The sequence below is a fragment of the Gallus gallus genome, chromosome 13, assembly GCF_016699485.2.
Source record: "Gallus gallus isolate bGalGal1 chromosome 13, bGalGal1.mat.broiler.GRCg7b, whole genome shotgun sequence".
Lineage (NCBI taxonomy): Eukaryota > Metazoa > Chordata > Aves > Galliformes > Phasianidae > Gallus > Gallus gallus.
The window spans coordinates 538,478-560,030 of NC_052544.1; the positions used below are offsets into that span (position 1 = coordinate 538,478).

The following is a 21,553-nucleotide window of genomic DNA, read 5'->3' on the forward strand; positions in this document are numbered from 1 at the left end:
CAGTAACACCACAAAAAAGGTCAGGAAGTCTTCCTAATGTGAGACTTTCTAGTGCATTCTGGAGACTCACCCAATTGACCACGCTCTCCTGGGTCCAGCTTCATAAGCACAACTGTATCCTGCAGCAATTTCCAGAAGATAGTAGCTTGTCTAAAGTCACCCTTTCATTTAAGAAGTGTGCTTTATTTTTAAAGTGGTGCTGACAACAGAATTTCATATCTGCCTGTTGTACATTAGACCAAGAGCTAGTTTAGCTTTGTCTTCTACAAGAAGCTTTTCAGGCCTTAGTGAAACCCTGCTGATGTTTGCTAGTAAATTACCAGGTCTTGGGCTGGCTGGTTGTAAAGGTTTTGTAAAACACATTGGCAGCTATTTTATTTCTGAAGGAGCAGAGATACTGAAAGTTAAGCACTATTAGCTGCAATGCTTCTCCTAAGTCTTCACATTTGGATTTTTTCCATCTGAGATTTATGGAAATTTTTAAAAATTTGGGATGTTTAATATCTGTGCCAATCTCTTTTCTGTAGAATCTGAAATTAAATCTTAATGTTACTATTTATTCATTTCCCAAAGTCGTTGTCACTGATCAAGAGGAGAAATGCCCTTCCATTCATGCATTTAGTGAAATACTTTCATTTTCTATTTTCCGTTTTTTCTAATTAAAGCTGAAGTCTGTAGCCTGCTGGTAAACATCTTAGAACAGAGCTGATATTCTTATCTGATGTAATCCAGCATGTTCTCCACTTTTATCCCATATTTCCATTTTGGTTTCTCTACAAATTTGATTTTAATTCATAGTTGGAGTCTTCCACTAGCCTGCTTAGGAAGTGCAGAGCAGCATTTTCTGCTACTCCCTGAGAGAACGGGGCTTCCTAAGAGGAGCGAGACAGCTGCACTTTCTGCATGGTACTCAGTGTAGTCATCTGGAAATATGCATGAGAAGAGCTTGATCTGAGAAGTCAGTGTCTTGCAGTTGCAGACAGCCTTGTCATGTCTGCTCGCAGTGGACACTGATAGGAAAGTCATCCTGAGTGCCCAGCTTTATGTGTCTCCCAGGACTCCCTAACTGTAGCCATCAGAGCTTAGTGTACCTCCTGATCAGTTTTCTGTGTGTCAGGACATTCCCTTACAGGCATTACAGATTCCTTCCAAGAACAGCTGACAAAAATGGTCATTTCTGAGATAAGAACCACTGTAAGTTCTTAACAACGCATTGCACTGTCTCTGGGTATGATCTGTGTAATGATCTCAGCAGCACGATTTCTATGCTGTCATAAAATATTTCCTCCAGATCAGACATCTGAGTCTTCCCATCAGTAATTCTTTATAAGGAATTTACTTTCATAGAGCACTTCCAGACAGAAAACCATAAACTCTAAACCATAAACCAGCTCTAAAGGTGCCAAGTAACCAGGTGTTGAAACAGAGCAGTATAGGTTTATAGGATGTGAGACTTCTTACTTTCCTTAGATACAGTCCAATTCACTCTGAAGACAGCAGGGTACAGCTGCAAGTGTGTTGATGGTCACCTGACTTGCAAAATGATCCTTTTTTGAATGCTTACTCCTCACACTGCCACCTCACACAGACGTGAAGTGTCTTCTGGAGTAGATGGATGAACGTCCCACTTTGCACTCTTCTGGGACTAATGGAAGGCCTAGACCTGAATTTCAGCTTCTCTCTTCATTCATTCAGCAGCAGTTTTGTACCTGCTGATTCCAATATGAGAATGATAACCAGAACACTTTCTTCTTTTTTTAACCTACCTTTCTGTTTCCTACTCAACCTCTCACTCATCTGATCCCTCAAACAATATGAAGCAATATTTCTAATTCCAGAAACATTCTGCAGCTTCCCTTTAATAACATGATAGCTTCTGACCACTTAATTACAGTGTAATTACTACTCTGTGGTATGGCTGGCTAATAACAGGGTGTTTGTGGTTTATCATAACAGGATTATTCCTCTCCCCTGGACTGCAGTGCAGGTTACCCTTGGGGATCTCCTAAAGTTAATTACTTGCTAATCCACAGAAGCTTGTCAGTGTACTATTATTACATATCTGGACTCTGGACCTGGGCCAGGATGCAGCGAACAGTGGGCATGGTGGAGGTGGATTGATGGTAGGACTTGATGATCTTAGAGGTCTTTTCCAACCTTAATGATTGAATGATTCAATGATTCTCTTGTCAGTACAGTTTATTAGTAGTAATCTTCTGGTCCTCAGAAGTTACTCCAATTTGTTTCATGCCCTGAGCATGCCATGTGACTCAGAGAGCTTGGATTTTGGAGGTTTGGGATGGAATGATGTGTTTGATAGCTAGAGATCTTAACTGAATTCTTAAGCAACCAGAAGTCCATGTAGGCACAGGTCCAGTTTTCATAGACATTTGCTAAATCTTTTATCTTAATCATCCTATAAATCTACAATTCAGTGACACCCATCTTGTCTTGAATTCTTAGTCATGTAAAGATATTTTATTTTAAAAGTTTTTGTCTGTTGACCTTTTGAAGGAGATGAAACAAACTCTAGAACATAACACAGTTACAAAGTCTCCATGCATCAAGCAGGCCTTTTTCCCAACAAGAACAAATCAATAGGTCCATAAAGTACTTGTCCTACTTAGAGCACGTAAATCCAACTGGATTTTTGCTTTCGGTCCACTTCAGCTGAATTTTATTCTCTGGAGGAATCCAGTAAAAGATCCATGCATCACCTGGATGCTCAGTAAGCTCTACTTAGAACAGCTGAGTGGTACCACTCTGGGATGGGATCCAATCTTAATCCCAGACAGATGTGCTGAAGCTGAAATGAAAAGGATGAAAATGAAACATTTTTGTCATCTTTCGTGTATTTTCCCACCTTCAGCTCTCCCATGCTTGCTGCTTTTCTCTGTTGGATGGCCTTCTCTCATATTTACAGCAGTTTGGCATTAGAATATTTCCAGACTATTAGTCTGGTCTCCTTTGGGATCAACACAGAATAGCCTAGTGTAGCTTGTAGGTACAAGGAATAGCACAAATACTGCAAAGTAATGCATTTAAGAGGCCACTAAATACTCCTTCCTCTACACTGACGGCTGCTTGAGGAAGAATGGATTCTATCTCAAGCTCAACATTTCCAGAAAGGCTCAACAGGTATAAATGTGACATGATTTTTCAATAAACTTGTCCTTGTTTCAAATTCTTTGGGAAATTTCAGGTGAGGGTGCTCAGTCCTAGCTACTTGTCATGGCCTTGGAGCTTGTTTGGAGTTCAGATAGAAGGTCGATGATATGAGAAAAAATATATGTAGAGCTGAGTGCTGTCTCACAGTGATTGATCTGTGTGCTAGCCTCTGGCTATATTGATTCCACTGGAGCTTGTTCCGAGGGCTTTGGAGTTCTAGCATGTATTAGTCTGTCTGCATAGATGGGATTCATTTGATTGTAGCTATCCCAGAGGCATCTCCCAAGCCTGGAATGCAATACACTTCCCCACTGCCATCATCTCTACAATCATGGAGTGGTTTACCTTCTGGAGAAGCTTTGTAGGCTGTCCTAGACCTCATGCTTCCCCTTGTACAGTTAATGTCCACAGAGCGGGCTTCTAGGCATCCCCAGCAGCCAACATGCTGGACAGCCAGGGTGCGTGAGACGCAGGCTGATCAGATTGTTGGAGGACACAGTGCAGGTGCTGCACACTATGTTGAGCACCTTTGTCCACCTAGCAGCAAATACAGCCCAAGCTTTTAAAGATATATTACTTTCCCTGATCAATCTCTTAAAAAAAAAGTGAAGAACTCTTTCAAACAGAGAATGCTACCAGAAATATTTTTTTGTTCCAGACCAAAGTAAATTGTTGTCTCTAGGAGAAATTTTGTTTTCTCATATAACATGTGCTGTGTGGTACACCATGTTCATAAAGATGATATCCCTCTGCTCAGTGCAGAAAGATTACATTTTATTCATACAGATGAAGTCTTCTCATTTGCTTCAGGACTGTAGCAAGTTGAATAATTTTGAACAGTCTGTTCTTTACAGAAGAGGCAAACCTTCCAAGTCCCAGAGAACTCTTACAGTGTTTCCTCCATCATTGTCCCAGCAGAAGGCCTTACGTGCCTCATGGCCAGCTTGAGAGGAGCTCCTGAGCAGGGAACGGAGTGAGTGGCTCCCTTTTGGATTCAGTCATGGGTGATACAGAAGCAATGCCTGTAGCTGCAACAGGCTGACACATGACCTTACTTGTAATGTCTTGTTGTGCTGGAACTTTTTTTTTTTGCATAGTTTTGTTACTGTGTTCGTTAGGTGTAACAGAGGAGCAGCTTAGAAAAAATGATATGATGGAAATTTCAGTAGCACCCAATATGGCTCCAATAATTCCTTTGCTTTTGAAGCAAGTTGACTTCTTATCCATGGGAATTTTCTGCTGGAAGTCTGAAAGCACAGCCTTGTCACTTCACAGATCAGAAGAGAGGCTGAGTTTTTAGAAGTCCACTGTCCTCCTGAACAGTGGCATCTAAGCAGTGCTGAGGGAGGAACAGTCAGGAAATGAGAGACTGAGAAAGTCTGAAGTGTTGAGTAGCTGCATACTTCAGATGCAGGAGCGCAAGCAGATTCAAAGTCACTGTTAGTTTTGCAGGTAGAAGCAGGTACGTGCATTCTGGCAGCTGCAGAGCTGCATGGTTTCTCTGCTGCCCGGGGAACCTGTAGCTAAGATCCAACAAGTGATATGGCTGCATCTGCTCTGTGGGACCGGGGAGCCCTAAGAACCTGTAGTTCTGGTGTGAGGGTGCAGCAGGGGAAGGCTCAAGTTCTGTTTGCACAGATAATCCCAAGTTAACAAAAAAACATGAGAATGTTCTAAATTGCATCCATTTGTAGCTGTAGATATTAGAGTAAATCTAACAGAAAGGACAAATGCTTAGGGAGTATACTGCCGTAGAGTACACCACCGTACAGATAATTGGATGAAATTTAATGTATCTCAGTATGCAGTTGTCACAGTGTCAGGTAAAACAGGTTGCATGATGGTAGCATGCCCTAGAAAAATGCCAAGGTTAGAGGTGATAACCAGAAGGCATAGGAGAGATGTAACATGTCCGGTTCTCCGCTGCCCACCACATTGTGTCCATGATCCTGGAACCTGCAGGATATGACTGTGAAATGCATGGTAGAGTTTTCCATTCATTTTGCACAAATGTGAGATGTGAAGCAGAGATCAGCCTGGTTTTGTGGCCCTTAAATTATACCAAATTTTATTAAAGAATCAATCCCCCCTCAAAAACAACAACAACAAACTACCCAACCAACAAATATCAGCACTGATTTGAAGAGAAGAACCTGCTTTAGCTGAAAAGTGTTTACATGTTCAGTAATGATTAGTGCTAATTACCCTCCCACACACTCAAGCTTTGAGCAGCATTGAAATAGAAAACCAATCTTTATGTGCAGCAAACAACAATTCATATGGAAAACGTAACAAATCAATCTGGACATCTCCAAGCTGAAAATAATCTTGTCCGTATGGTGATTTGGAACAGAAAAGCTCACTTTTATGTGCAATGATAAGTATGGAGAGCTTTAATACTTATGTGGAAAAAAATTGTTTTAGGTGAGGCTGATACCATGAAAATTAATGAAATTCAAGAATGAATTTTTTTCCAGCAAAAAATAAAGTTGCCTGCTCTGGACAACAGCATTCATTAGGCAAACCCTGCTCTGCGTAGCAATGTCTCTGCAAGATGAACTGCAATCGTAATTGTAATGAATTTGAATCTGAAAGCAGATGCTCCAGTTTGTGTTTTTTCTTTCTCTTTTTTTTTTTTTTTGGCATGCTTGTTGTTTCTAAAAATGCAGAACCACAGCAGAAATGAAATTTGGAAGATCACAGACTGGAGGGAAACTTCCAGTGCAATTTGCACTTCTAGATCTGCAAGGGATTCATTACCTTTGCCCAGGCAACTGATCACTTGCAGTATCAGTGGTACGACTGCAAATCTGTGCTGCTAAGAACAGTACTTGCACGATGTACATGCCAGCAGGAGTGTTAGCAGGCCATGCTGCCAGATGACATTGTGCATCCAAGATCAGGCCTGAGGTCATGGGCAGGAGAGCTGTGCTTGCAGGCCCCGTGCAAGTGCCTGCACGTGTCTGCTGAGCACACTGCTTTGTGCACAGCCCCAGGCAGAGGGGCACATGTTGCCTGTAGAAAGTGAATGAATGGTTTATCAGGTTCACACGGTCGCTATGTGTTTTGGCCTGTCTGGAGTCAGGAGTTGTTTCAGAACAAGTGTACCTTTTTCTTTTCTTTTCTTTTCTTTTTCTGCCTAACCTGTAAATTCCATATCAGGTACTAACAAACATGGCTCATCTCAAAAGAATTCATAATTAACTAAAAGAATTCATAATTAACTTCCACTGCAATTTGTTTGGGTCTTCCTTTACATAAGATATAAGCTCTGGTGGGAATTTAAAATGCTCTGAAGCATACACTGTGTTCTGTGTAACTGCTGCTGAGCCTACAGAGACGCTAACCTGCTGTAACTGCACAGTGTGTGTTTGTGTATGAGAGATCTCTGACAGACCTGTTTTTCTTTTTCTCTTTCTCTTCCTTGTCTTCTTTCTGCATTGGCAGAGCATCTTGGATTTGAATTAAAGGGTATGGAACAACCATTCATTTATTAATCAGAAGCCATTAAGAGCTGCCCACATTATATTTATGGCTTTAATGGGATGATTAAAAAATCAGCTGTTCTGTTCTTTTCCCTGGCACTGAGACAGATGTTTGGATTAAAAACCAAAACAAAGTAAAAACGCAAAATCAAAATGTAAAATGATAAAAACACAGGTGTATTTTTAGCAGCACTTTTTTCTTTGTTCTGAGCAGCAGCTGGGTACGTGTGGCAAGACTGGGCTGTTCCAGTTGCCATAGTCTTCTCATTCAACATGTGTTTGTGTATTTAACCAAAAGGCAAGAGTTTGTGTCAGTCCTAAAGGCTGCCAGCAGGCACCACTTGGGGACAGACAGGGGAAGGGCAGTTTTAGGAAGTTCTAGGGCTTTTACAGTGCTGCCATTCTCAGTGCGCTAACATTCACTGGGTCCTATGAAGGGCCAGGAGGGGTTTTGCCATTCCTCCTCCCAAAGACTGTCTGCTGCCTTCTGTTCTTGATAGGAAGAAATTGACCCATGGAATGTGATGTGAGCTGAGCTACTCTAGAAGACACTGAGCCCAGGAAAGTCAGTGTGATGCTGAGCTGGTGGCAAGCTAAAGTGTGGAAAAACACTGGCTTACAGCCTCTTGGAAACAGGCGACTGCCTGCTCCTACCCAATTGCTCACAGTCATAGTGTTTTTCCTCCTTTCTCCTCATTCTGTTCTCAGACATTTATCAAATCTCTCTGGAGTAAGCACCTGGGAAATCAAATCCCTGGGTTAGCTTTCCCTGAGTGCACAGACTGAGTGCAGGAGGGGTTGCTCACCGAGAACAGAGAGGTTTGTCTTTATAACTTAGCTTAAAAAAAATAGGCCCAGCAATGTTGTCTGGAGCAAATCTTCTCATGAAGATACCTCAATTCAATTTGCTAGTGACATGGGGACGCCAATATTTCACTTCTGGATGCTAAATTGTCTTCTTGGGGCCCTGAAGCAGAGGGCCGTGCACCAGCTGAAGCTGGAGAAGTTGGTCTCTGCTGGTTTTTGCATGCCTTTCCCCCAGGGCTTGTGTGTATCCCCAGCAGCTTGTTCCTGCTGCAGAAAATGAATGCACTTTGTGGTCAGGTGTTTCAGAGAAAGTGGTGCTGCTAATACTAATACACTTAAATAAACGTTAAAATTAAGGATTTTTGACATCCCTTTTTTGTTGACTTTTGTCCTTTTCCTCATCCATTCTCAATGTCATCACAACCGCATACATCCTGTTCCCAGTCTGCAGTCATCTCTTCTCTGCCATTTGTCTTTCACTTTCATGTGTTGCTGTGACACCCATGGCTGGACTGTGATTCTGTCGACATTATGTGACACAACGTGGTTTGTTCATAGTGTTTGCTGCTATAGAGTGACATTGCTGCTGATGATGTGGTATTTTAGAGCACACAGACACAAATGGACAAGTCCTGCTCCAGGATCTTACCTTCTCAAACAGGATTGCAGAATGCATTCTCCTATTTTCTTTGTCTTTGTCGAGATGGTGTTATGCAGCATAAAGATACTGTTTTACCAAGCATGAACTGTAATGAGATCTTAGGAGTCAAACTAGATTACTGACAGCAGGTCATTTAATTTTTCATTTTTGCAGTAGTGATGCACAACCTCCGACTTCACTGCTTCACACAGCAGAGCTGTCAGCTCAGGGAAGAGCACCTGAGTCTGCATTTCTGACGAACTGAGTTATTCCCCCTACAATTCAGGTGGGAGTTCAGGAGAGCCAGACATGCATGACTGCCTGAACAGAGGCCAGGGTTCGAGCCTTGGGTGAAAAAAATTGTTATGTAGCTAATGGGCTAAAACACTTTATGGTTTTGATGACTTTGCTCTCTTTGTCCCTCCATCTTCTGTAATTCGGACAGAAGGATTTAAACTTGTAAAAAAAAAAGTCTTTGTAGCAAGAAACGTAGCTGGTAAAGAAGCTTTGAAAACAATTGGCTCCATGGTTTGATATATGGTGAAAAATGTCCTTTCCACCCTGTTTGTGGTAATCGGTGAAGAGATATAGCTGGGTAGCAACTAAATTTTTGTCCAGTGCCATCTGTACTCAGGACATGACCCTCTCTAGTTCTGATGCAGATAAAATCTCTGAGATTTCTGTCTGAAGGAAATAGCTGTACAGCTGTAAGCCAGGTCCCAGAGCTGTGCAGGAGCAAGAAAACTTGTCTGCCATGGTTGCTGATGCTTGGAATAGGACCTCCCTGGTATGAGCAAGTCCTGCACCATCCAAGCTCCAGCCCAAGGTGGTGCAGCTGGCTGCTGGAACTGCTGCAGCCCAATCACCTGCAGTCAAAGCAAGACGTGTTCTGTTGTTGTGGCTCACACCAGCCGTGGAGAAGGAGTCTGGGGTCTCAGCTGCCCATGTCCCTTGTGCGTGGTGGGATGTGCTTCTGGGCAAGCTACACTAACACTCAGAGAACCTTATCAAGCCAAAGGCCAGGGCACAGGCAAGAAGGGTGTACATTTATTTCTTTAAACTGTAGCTTTGCAACAGAGGCATGAAGCAAGCGTTCCTGACGATATTTTGCATCCTCACGTCAGGATGGTTATTTGCAGCCCCTGATTTAGCCATTCATCATTCATTTCCATTTTGAGAGCTAGACAAAGATAAACATTTTTCTCAGCACTTCTATTTTTTTTTCCCAAAAAAGCATTTTCCTTTCTAAATTGGAAATATGAGATTACTCTAAATATTTATTTATCTGGAATGCTTTGTTACTTCTCCATTGGTCTTCTTCTGGAGTCTGGCCCTACTCCTAGTCGATGCTGTCACCTAAAACCAGACCTGTTTCTCTTCTCATTTTATATTTCATTGTTTTTGTAGCTCTGGAAACATCATATATTCCATTGAAAGTATCTAGTGTGGGCCAGTCGAACACACCGAGCACAGCAACCATGGCACAAGTTTTATTGCCTGATCAACGTGAAAAAAATATTTCAGTGAATATTAGAGAAGACACAAAGCCCGATGACTTTACAGTTAACACATAGTATGGGGGCACATGCACATTGGTTGTAGGTGCTAAAATACAAGGCTCATGGCAGCTGTGGACTGAATCCTCTCAGTCATTCACCAGGCTGCCTTTGCTGGTCTCAGTGGAGGTAGCTGGATTTGCTGAGAAGAACATATGCTTTGGAGTAGCCACAGCCATGCAATTGCTGCCTAGCTGTAGTTGAGTCACACTGCAGGTGGTATCCTGTCATTTCCTTGGAGCTTTGATCAAATGCAATGAATTACCTGCATTTTAGCATGGTCTGGGTTCTGATGCAAGTGACTGACTTTCCTAGTTTAAAAGGCAGTCCATGACAAATAGTGGTATCTGAAAGAAGCAGCAGCATGCTGCTTGAATTTTGTGTGAACATCTGGGCTATCTAGTGCAATGGAATTAATCATTTCCTAGGGCTTCATTAAAAATCCATAACTGTAATTGGTTACTGTATTTTAATTACTCCTCTTCCTTTTCTTTGTCTAATGTGCTATCACTTTTCCATCTTCGTTCTGTTTTTTGACTGCTTTAGGATGTCCCTTCCAGCACCTGCATGCTTTGGGACCTGTTGCTCAGTGGTTCTAGCACACTGCTGAACTCCAGGGCATGCAGCAGCTGCAAGGAAAAGGCATTCTGAGTCCATCAGAGCAGAGAGCTGTGAGGAGAGCATCACAGGGCTGTTTGGTACAGGGTGTCTGGGGGATGCTCGAGGGCTTCCTTCTTAGACTACCAAGTTACTGGGAAGGGAAAGGAAACTCATGGGGCTCTCTGAGATTAGTCACCGAGTTATGCTGTGGGAAAAGAAGAGAAAGCCAGAAGAGTGCTTGAGTACAGAAGGGCTGAGCTACTGAGGGCAAGGGTTGAGCTACAGAGAGACAAAAGGATTGAGGAGCTCTTGAGGGGTGAGCAAAGCTGGGCCAGCTGACCTCAGGTTTGGGCAGTGGATGGTAGGAGGTGTGGCTGAACCCTACTCTCCATCTCACCCTCATGCAGTGCTGGTTCCTGTGTAGCCAGGCATGTTGTGGTGCTGGAGCCTGATTGCAACTGATTTCTTTCTCTCCATTTGCAGAGGCAGAGGAGCTCTACCAGAAAAGAGTTTTAACCATCACAGGAATCTGTGTTGCCTTGCTTGTGGTGGGCATCGTCTGTGTGGTAGCTTACTGTAAAACCAAGTGAGTATGTGTGGTTAACAAGCAATAACCGGTGAGAGATTACTGAGTGGCAGTGATTGTGTGTCATGCTTTCATGGTGTTCACTCAAATGCTGTTTTAAGGAGACACTGTGCTGTGGTATTCCCAGCAAAGTCTCTGAAGAGGGCCAATGAAATCATCAATCACTCTGTCTGAGCAGGAGTTTTCCCATTTCTTTATCCCCTAAATCAGTATCATGTATCCAAGCCAGGTAATGGCATGTGGCTGGGAGAAGCTGTTCCCCGAGTCAACAGCACAGTGGGCTAATGCCCAGGAGCTATGGGCTCAGTTGTTTAGTGTTCTGGAACTTCCAAAGCAATAATGATTGAGCAGGAGGCCTGGGGACCTCCTTCATGGCCAGCCTTCCCTGAGTGGACAGCACCTTTCTCCCCACATGCACCTCACCTGCATTTGGAATGTTCATCTATTACCCAGGAACCAGGAAGCCTTGTGAAGCCAATGTCCTCCCAGGGACACAGGGAGGCTTTCCTGTATTGTGCTTAATGCAGGACAGGAGCCTCGCCACCAAGGGCAAGCCAGGAGGAAGGAAGACATGCCATTCAGAGGGACCTTGACAGACTTGAAAGGTGGGCCTGGGTGAACCTAATGAGGTTCAACACAGCAAAGTGCAGGGTTTTGCACTTGGGCTGGAGGAACCCCAGGCATCTATACAGACTGGAAGGAGCAGTCCTTGAGAGCAGCTCTGCAGAGAAGGACCTGGGGGTCTTGATGGATGACAAACTTAACATGAGCCAGCAGTGTGCTCTTGCAGCTCAGAAAGCAAATGGTATCCTGGGCTCCATCATGAGAGGGGTGGCCAGCAGGGACAGGGAGGTGATTGTCCCTCCCTACTCTGCTCTTGTGAGGCCCCATCTGGAGTACTGTGTCCAGGTATGGAGCCCCCAGTACAGGAAAGACAGAGAGCTGTTGGAGAGGGTCCAGAGGAGGGCCACAAAGATGATCAGGGGGCTGCAGCACCTCCCCTGCGAAGACAGGCTGAGGGAGCTGGGCTTATTCAGCCTGGAAAACAGAAGGCTGCAAGGAGACCTCATTGCAGCCTTTCAGTACCTGAAGGGAGCCTACAAACAGGAAGGGAGTAAACTTTTTGAAAGGGTAGATAACAGCAGGACAAGGGGGAACGGTTTTAAGTTGAAAGAGGGAAGATTTAGGCTGGGTGTTAGGGGGAAGTTCTTTACAAGGAGAGTGGTGAGGTGCTGGAACAGGCTGCCCAGAGAAGTTGTGAATGCCCCGTCCCTGGAGGTGTTCAAGGCCAGGTTGGATGGGGCCCTGGGCAACCTGGTCTAGTAAATGAGGAGGTTGGTGGCCCTGCCTGTGGCAGGGGGGTTGGAGATTCATGGTCCTTGAGGTCCCTTCCAACCCAGGCCATTTTGTGATTCTGTGATTCTCCCCACTTCTCTCCTCTGCACCCAGCCCCATGCTTCCCCTGCCTCCACTGCATTGTCCTGGGGCTTGTCTTGCAAAAGAAGACCATGGACCCAACTGTGTGAATTGCCTATAGCAGAAAACATTCTCATTTTTTTTTGGAAAAGCAGCATAAGTGGCTAATCTTGAATGTCTTGCTTCTTCCTGTTCACAGCTTTCCACAAACACCATTGAAACATGAAATGTGTCTGAGAGATGAATGAAAACCTGGTTGCTACCTCCTTTATCATCTGCTTCCTCCAGGGACATTTGGGCCCCATGAGAGAAATCCTGCTAATATACTTTTTTTCCTTTCCTTTTTAAAGGAAGCAAAGAAAACAGATGCATAATCATTTACGACAGAACATGTGTCATGCCCATCAGAACAGGAGCCTTGCGAATGGGCCAAGCCATCCGCGTTTGGATCCAGAGGAAATCCAAATGGCTGATGTAAGATCTTTTATAAGACCCTGTATTTTATTGAGTGCTCATTGTCTGTCAGGGATTTGATGTGGATTTGCATGCTTGCACCTGCCTGTGCCTGTGCATGAGGAACAAAATACAACTTGAACAAAAGGACAAGATTCTGCATAGAAGCATTTCCCAAAACAAAATCTAGAGGGAACTGTGATTTTACTTTGACACACTGAGCATGAGGTTAGGGCATTCAGAACAGGTTTGTTTTGATGAATAAGTGTGATCCTGGTATCCTCCCTGGAAGACATTCCCGATGTTTCCTGCTTGTTAAGCTGTCCTGTCAAGCTTCATTTCATGGCATGACAAATGGGGTTAGTACAGCAGGGGCTCAGCCACCACTGTGACTGCGTCACCCACTGTGGTAATCTGATCAGCTCCGTGTCTGTCCACCTGCCTGGCCCAGCTACTCCTGTGTAAGATGGGACAACCCAGTGGAGTGCCAGTGTCACTCTATTGAGAACCATCTCAGTATTTAGGATTGGATCAAGGAAAGCCGCTCAGCTACTCCTGAAACATGTGAGAATCCCATTGAGCTCTGTGTTCCTGTTCTCAACATGCTTAAGTGCCTTGCTTGGACCAAGACATTGAAAAGGGATCAGAAAAAGGGAGAGGGAAGGCAGACCTGAAGCTGAAGGTGTATTCCTCTGGGCTGAGGGTTTGCAGTTCCCCACTTTCTGAATATTAGCCTTGGAAATTTCCTTTTGTCTTTTCTTAGTGCTTTCTATGTCCAAAGGTTCATGTGCCATGCACAGGGGCACTGATCACTGATAGAAAGCACAATTGTAGAATCACAGATTAGGGTTGGAAGGGACCTTAATGATTGTCCTGCCATGGGCAGCAATACCTCCCACCAGCTCGGGCTGCCCAAGGCCCCATCCCACCTGGCTTAACCGCTGCCAGGGATGGAGCATCCACAACTTCTCTGGGCAGCGTGTGCCAGGGCCTCACCACTTCCGAGTAAAGAACATCTTCATATATCTAAGCTAAATCTCCCCTTTCAGTTACAAACCATTACCCCATGTCCTGTCACTACCTGCCCTTCTAGAATCAGCATCCTGAATGAGGATATGAACCGGAAATACTGTCTCCCCCAGAGGTTTAGACTCTCTGTCCCTGCTTACTGTTAGGTGAAGGGATGTTTCAGCATAAATATTTGTATTACACTTGGTATGTCAGTAGGACTTGTGTCTATGACAGACTGCATACGGTTGCCTTGTTGCTGATACTCTGCTGGGTGTATAACCTCCTGCAAACAGATGGATTTCTGCTCAGTAGCATCAGCTATATGTGCTCCCACAGCAATCTGGGGAACCCCTTGGCTCTTTGTAACCCTCTGTAGTCCCTGTATCATAGCTCCTTTCCAGTCTTCAAAGTGCAGAGGCAGAGGGGAGCCACTGCATGGCATTTTCCAGTCTCCTTGTCACCTCCCATGGGGCATGGAGCTGCAGAGTTCACTCAGTCCTCTTGTGATTTCACCAGAAGCAATCCAGCCAGCAGAATTTGGCTGTGGCAGTATATTATATGTATGTGCATATATGTGGCAGTATATGTAATAGCTGGCAATCTATTGGCTGACTTGTGTGGTTCTTTGTATTTTACAGTATATTTCTAAGAATGTTTCTGCCACCGAACACGTGATCCGGAGGGAAACAGAGACAACCTTTTCAGGAAGTCACTCCTGCTCACCATCACATCACTGCTCCACAGCTACTCCAACATCCAGTCAGAGGTGATGTATACCATTCACACTGAACTGCTGCTTGCCTTAGGATGCTGTGAGATTCAAAGCCAGTAAAAGGTTTTCCTTTCACCTCTCTCTCTGATTTTACTTGATGTTTGGCTTCACACCACCATACAGGCCATGCAAATGCTTGCAGATCAGATTGTTGCTGGCACAACCAGTTAGTGAGAGGTGTAGAAAGGTGTGACGCTTGACCTGCAGCAAAGAGGCAGCAGGAGTGCACAGCACTGACATAGCTGGGAAGAAGGAGGAAAGGAAATAGTGCTTTCATGCCCTGCACAAGCTCAGTCAATTGGGAGGATGCATCTAGGAATGGTTTTGCAAGTTGTGATTGCAATTACACTGCATGCCTGTGTTAATTTGTTAAGTATGCACAGGTTATTAATATCATGTTTGAGATATGTAGCATCTATTTGCCTTGCATAAGGTAGAACATGACAAATTTCACTTTTTTTTTCTTTTTTTTTTCCCAGTTCTGCAAAGCTAAGAAATGAAGTTTTTCACCAGAAAAAAGCCCACTAATTTTTCACATTTTAAAATAGCCATCTCAGGGGAGAGCAGCCTGGCTCAGGGGCTGACGTTCTCACTAGATTTGAGTGCATTTGTATTGCAGATGGAACTTCTCCATTTCTGTGGTGCCCAGAATGCTCTAGAGAAAGTGCTGTGCTGTTTGGAGCTTGGTTGTTCAGGTTTTCAGTCTTGCATAGCTCTTGTGCTTCCTACAGTAAGCAATAGTGTTTCCCCATGAGAGTGCCTGCTTTTGAGAAGTGACTGTGAGGTGCAGGGGTGCCGTATCTACCTCCCATCTATGATCACATACATGGACTTCATAAAGCAAAAGATGTTGTGGCTTATTTACTATTAGCCTGGGATGTTTGTATCCACTTGTCTAGGAAGCAGTCAGTCCTTTCAGGTAAAGCTCAAAGATGCGTCCCAGCAGATTTCCTCCAGGTTCAAGCATCCATTATGTAGTATAGTGCAGTGGAACAACTTCAGATATCAAACTCGGGTTCTCAGGTAAATTCCTCCCCAGATTCCAACTGACTCAACCTCCAGTGAGCAGAGAGGAAGCCAAGAATGACTTTTTGGGCTGGAAATGCCTGCCTTTAGCCAGGGAAATCCTACCCTTGGTGAGCAGATGGTGTCTTTTCCAGGCTTTTTTTTGAATTTTTACACTTGAAACCAAGCCTTGCTAGGTGTATGCAGGCTTGAGCAAGGTGTACAGAGGCTCCTCTTCCTGCAGAGCTGCACCTTGATGGCATTCCAGTCCAACTTCAAAGTCCTCAGACCCCAGAACCATCTCTGGGCACATCTGAAGATGCAAAGTTGTGTCTGAAGGACAGCGTTAGTACATGCCAGGTGTGGGAAGCACCTACCTTGTGTAGCCTCTGGTCCTGGCTATCTGCCATATAATTTTCCTGAGTCAAGTGCAGCAAGCAGGTGTTTCTTGAAGTCATGCCAGAGGCAAACTGCTGGCAGAATCGGGTTCCATTTTACTCGATCAGCACCTCTAATGAGGATGCTTTTTGAAGTTATAAATTAATGTCATGGTTGCAACCAAGCATGTGCCCAGAGCCATCAATAATTAACACATTCTTGGGAAGTTTTAATGAGGCCTCTGTAAACCCCCACGCCAAACCCTCTGCCAGCACAGCTCCATCTGGTGCCATCTGGGAGTTCAGAGCTGTTGCTCCTGTGGGTTGTGCGTTTGTGCCACAGGAGAGCAGTCAGCCTGGTGGTGGTGGTGTGGGTGCAGGACTCGATGCTCTCCCATTGTGTGCATGTGGGATGTCATCTCTGCACCAAGCCAAGGGCAGGGATACCTCCAAGTGCTGCCCAACAGTACCCAGCATAGTGTAGCTTTTGTCTAGCTCCTTGAGCATGTGTTGCTGCCAATGCCTTTTATAAATGAATGGCAATGCTTTTCTGTGTTGGTCACAATGTAATTCTGAGCCTTTTCTTCTGATTTGGTTCTGGTAGCATTTCAGAAGAGGCTGTTTCTTGGCGGTGTTTGCAGTGGCACTTCTGAAGGTCCTCTGCAGACTTCTTTTGGCATGGCCAGTACACTGCTCCACACCAAAATAAAGCAGAATTGCCCAGGCGACCCTGCAGAGGCTGTCCCACCCTGTCCCCAGCTGTCAGGAGGTGGTGCACTAAACAGCCTGTGTGCGCTGGGCTGCCTTCCTTTATCCTCTGATGATACCTCCAAGAAACAGTAAGGAAAGGCATATCAAAATTGAGCCTCCCTGGTCCAATGCATTCCAGTGAGAGAGAGAAAGGAGACATCAGTTCGGTGTGTGATCTGTGGCTGTGTGTGGCTTTTCAGAGGAGGCTTTGGTAGGGATTCCTTGCTCACTGTCCCTGGGGGCTTTGATCCACAGACATGAAAGCCACACCTGGAGCCTGGAGCGGACGGAGAGCCTGACTTCTGATTCCCAGTCTGGGATCATGCTGTCCTCGGTGGGAACCAGTAAATGCAACAGCCCTGCATGTGTGGAGGCGCGGGCCCGCCGTGGGGCTGCCTTCTGCATTGAGGACTCGCGGCGGCCCACGACGCAGTACCGCGACTCGGTGGACTCACTGCGGGACTCACCACACAGCGAGAGGTCAGACTCCATGCAGCCCTGTCCCTCTGTTCCAGGCACAAACCTCCACCCACGCCTAGCACGTTGCTCCTGTGGTAGTGCTGGAGAAACCACAGCTCTGCTTCTGGAAGAAGCCATAGCTCCAGGAGGCTGCTTTGGTAGGGGCAGTGGTGTGCTCTGCACCAGGCCAGAGATGCCTGCTAACCAGGAAGCCATGTAGGTTTGGTGTACAGGTTTGGGAGCAGCTGAAAATATCTTGTTGCAGCCAATGAATTAAAACTGGCTGAGCTCCCAGGTAATGAGTACAGTCCAGGCCCTGGCAGAGGGGGAGGCAAATAGCTGGGAGACAGCTCAAGCCAGGGCTGAGCTTCACTGTGACCCTTAGGGTGAGGCACAAGACCTCCACATACGTTTGTGTGGCATGGGAAGCAGACATGCTGCTTTGTCTGCAGCCAGAGTGTGACTCAACTCTGGGACACTGTCAGCCAGTGGCAGCTGTTCTCTTCACGGGCCTGGCTCCTCGTGTTGCAGAAGCATATCTCCATGATGCTGCAGCCCTTTGTGAGTGGCTGCGGGTGACCCTGGGTGGCTCTCTAACCAGTTCCAGGCATTTCCCTTCAAGGCAGTGGCACTGGTCCAGAGAAGGCAAGTTGTTCTCTTGGTTTTTTTCCTGGTCCATTCAGATGGACTACACAGACATCTCAGACTTCATGAGGAGGGATAGGTAAACCCAGACAGGGAGTGGGAGCAGGCTGAAATGAGTGGAGACAACACATACTGGCTCTACTGAGTGAAAAACAAAACCGCTACTTAGGAAGAGGTGATGCCAAAGGAAAGCCTATACAGAGAGGGGCCACTGAGCCACCACGCTGATGTCAGTACAGTAGATGAAGGCTTGTAGAGGCCTTTTTGTATGGAAGATTTTAGCAAAGTTTGATGAAGCAGTACCCAGACTTGAGCATGTGAGGATACCTGGGGGCCCTTCCCTGGGTAAGCGTGATAGTTGCAGAGAGAGCAGGAGGCAGCTGTCAGGCAACCATGTTGGGTGGGAATTGTGATGTCCTGGGTAAGGCTCAGTCCTGACGGCCTTTTTGGGCTGTCCCCGAGCCCCTTCTGGGCTGTGGGCTGCTCAGTGTCCAAACGGAGCTGTTCCTTTTTCAGGTACGTGTCGGCCCTGACCACACCAGCACGCCTGTCGCCTGTCGACTTCCACTACTCGATGGCGGCACAGGTGCCCACCTTCGAGATCACCTCCCCCAACTCCGCGCATGCCGTCTCCCTGCCGCCAGCAGCTCCCGTCAGCTTCCGCGTGGAGGAGCAGCAGCCGCTACTGCGGCGGTACCAACTGCCCTTCCAGGACACGCAGCGCTACGACAGCTACTACCAAAGGAAGACCTACCTGAACGACAGCATGGGGAGCCTGCCCTCCAGCCCCTTCCGCATCACGGAGGACGACGAATATGAGACGACGCAGGAGTACGTCACAGCGCTAGAGCAGCCAAAGAAAACAGCCAGCAGCAACAGGCGGTGGAAAAAGTCCAAACTGAACGGGCACGTCCCCCACAGAGCCAGAGCTGTCCGGGACTCCTTCTCCTTCAGCAGCGCCTCTTACAGCGAGTCTGATGAGGAGCTGGTGGCCGAGAGCACGCCCTTCCTAAGCACTCAGAACAATGAGGCGACAAACACAGAGTCGCCACCGCTCCACCGGCCGGGCGACAGCCGGACTCAGCACCCCTACAGCCGGCACAGCGCCCACGGGGGCAGCGGGCGCAGCAGCCTGGCGCACACGACGCCCAAACGAGAGCCTGACCCCCTCTAGGTGCCCGGCCGATGTACCGCACGGGGGAGGCGGCGGAGGGAGGCGGAACAAAACGAGACAAAAATAAATATTTTTATTTTATATAAGAGAGAAAAAAATATAACAAATAAAATGTTTTATTTTCATTTTAGCGAAGTTGTCTTATAATAGCTAACGGCAATGACTTTTTTATAGGGAATCTCTATTTATATGTAATGTCTTGATTTACAGCTTCCGAGGAAAAAAAAAAAAAAAGTAAAAAAAAAAGAAGAAACGAAAACAAACAATAAAGTTAAAAAAAAAAAGGTGGGCCAATTTTTGACTACTTAAAAATAGAAACTAAAACTATCGTGGTGCCTTTTGCTGTATGCTAGTGCTGGGATTCATGCCGAGGATTCTGTTTCAGTAGCATTTTTAAGATCATAGATTTTTGTTTGGGAGACGACCTGTCACAAGGGTGCTCTTCCGTCGGAAGAAAACAGCCTCGCCACTCTGCCCCGTACCCTGCTATTAGCAATCTTGTTCTTTAAGGTATTGTTTAATACACACTAAGGACATGAGTGGGAGCATTTCCATTACCATGTCTGATGGGGATCTGTCTTGCCCTGTAAAATACTTGTATTTTTGCTTAAATCAGGAGAAAAAGAAATCCAACAGCACCATCCCGAAATGCAGAAACGATGTTTCTTTTGCCGCACAGAAAATGAGAAAATGAAATCATGCAGCAGCAGCCCTTAACAAATAGCTCTCAACCTTTGGCTGTTCCCCGTGGGTCCAAAGTTGGGTTGGCACAGGTCGGTAGTCCAATGTGTGAGACATCTGTGTGACTGCGGCAAAATACAGCCCTGTTCCGTATGGCTCAGTCTGGCTCACTGCAGCCTGCCCTGGTGGATGGGTGGCAGCGCACGGCGGTCCCGGTGCCTCCCAGGACTTGGTGCCGTGCTGGCCGTGATGTCCCCATGGTCATGGTGTGGCAGTGGCTGTGGCGCTGTGCAGGCTGCAGTGCTCCATGCGCCGTGCTTGGAGCCATGCCTGGCAGCCGCTGGCCGTGCTGCCCTGGTGCCTGGCTCTGGCCCCGCTTGCAGACCCTCGGAAGGGCAGCAGGCCCCTGAGGGGCAACCCAGCAAGTGGTTCCTCTGTAGCGCCGTGACATGCGTTGTAAAGGCAGTTGTTACCATAACATTTTGCTGTCGGTGACAGACGTCGCGTTTCCGAACTCAGAGCAGCTCTGCCCGTTGGCTCTGTGGCGCAAAGAGACAGTCCTGTGTGTCCGGGCAGCAGAGCATCCCCGTGGAAGTGCCCCTCTCTCCTCAGTTTTCTTCAGCCCTCTCTCTGCAGCAAACCTGTTTACATTGTAGCCTGACTTTTTTCTTTTTATATTTTTACTTCTGCATGTCCTTTGCATTTCAGATACTGTAGATTGGATGCATGGTGAAGCTGTGACTGAGAAGATAATACAACAATTGACAGTGTATTTCATTTAACTTTTAGCAATAAAGTAACTAAACCCTCTATTCCTCACCCATGATGGGGTCAGATAGAAAACTCTGCTAATTTGTCATAAGATGATTGTCAAAGTTTGCTCTGGATTGTCTGAATGTCAGAACTCTCGACTGTTTAACACTTGAACATTTTTTTATACTATAAATAAAATAAGAAACAACAATCTGTGGGCAGCATTGATCTTAGGCAATCTGGGGGCAGTGGGGGACTGCAACAAGGACCACGCACAAAATCCCAGCTTTTGGGGCAGGCAGGGACCTCAGGACATCATCTAGTCCAACCCCTATTTACCTGCAGACTGGGGGAATCATGCTGTGCTCCCACCCACAGCCACATTTCTTCTTTAGCTCTTGCAAGGCAAGACTGGCTGGCTAGCTCCCACACAGGGCACCTGCAGAGAATATGGTGTGTTCATAGAAGGTGCAGTTCCTGAGGTTCTATCAGCCCGACAGGAGCAGGCAGAGAGCTCCTGACCCCCTCCCAGGCATGGGGGATGCCCCAGGGAGAGGATCCCTGTGGAAAGCAGCCACAAGGAAGGGACAGGTGGGTCCTTTAGGGGGAGGTGTGTTAATGCCGCATGGTTTGTAGGGCTCTGTGATGCTCAGCACCTACTGAACTATCAGTAGCTCTGAGCCATGGCAGACTCAGAATTTCTTGCTCAGTGTGCCCCTTGCTTCCGTAACTGTGTTCTATATTTGGAGGCAGTTACGCTACCTCAATTTTCTCTCCCACTGCCTCTGAAGGAAGCCTGCATGTCTCTCCTTTTTCCCTTGCTGCTCTATTATTAGAGCCCTCATCTCCATCCACGTGTATTGCTAGGGTTTGGCCATAAATATTTTAGAGCGATTTTCACAGGTGGGGGGAGCCACTGCCACCTCCTGCCAGCGCTACTCCGCATGCACAATGCTGCCTCTCCCAGAGGAGTAGAACTGCTTTGCAGACGCAGATGGGGTGACGCAGGCAGCAGAGGAATGTGGGACCTTAGTTTTGGGATTGCAGAGCCTTTGGGCACAGCCGCTGGCAGTGTGCCCTCACATAGGCAAGATGTTCACCACAACTGTAAAGCCGTATGCATCCGGACCTGCCCTTGTGTATCAGGACAGTCACCAAGCACAAGTGTAACTCCTGGGCTGAGGGCTCTTCACCCCAAGATGTCACATCCACTGG

The 21,553-nt window shown here is 46.3% G+C and overlaps 1 protein-coding gene across 5 annotated transcripts in view; it reads left to right on the forward strand.

Moving 5' to 3' along the window:
- Window positions 1-20,553, forward strand: part of NRG2 (neuregulin 2) — a 153,893-nt gene extending 133,340 nt beyond the window's left edge. For 3 of the 5 annotated variants that reach the window (XM_015293545.4, XM_015293546.4, XM_040647040.2), the window contains 5 exons: window positions 10,740-10,842; window positions 12,609-12,732; window positions 14,361-14,488; window positions 16,882-17,106; window positions 18,247-20,553. In XM_015293545.4, the coding sequence (XP_015149031.1) occupies window positions 10,740-10,842; window positions 12,609-12,732; window positions 14,361-14,488; window positions 16,882-17,106; window positions 18,247-18,904 (1,238 nt within the window). In that variant the 3' untranslated portion in view covers window positions 18,905-20,553. Of the gene's footprint in view, window positions 1-6,615; window positions 6,640-10,739; window positions 10,843-12,608; window positions 12,733-14,360; window positions 14,489-16,881; window positions 17,107-18,246 lie in introns of all 5 variants that reach the window. The other 2 variants (XM_015293544.4, XM_015293547.4) reach the window with 1 other exon arrangement.
- Window positions 20,554-21,553: the final 1,000 nt, after the last annotated feature.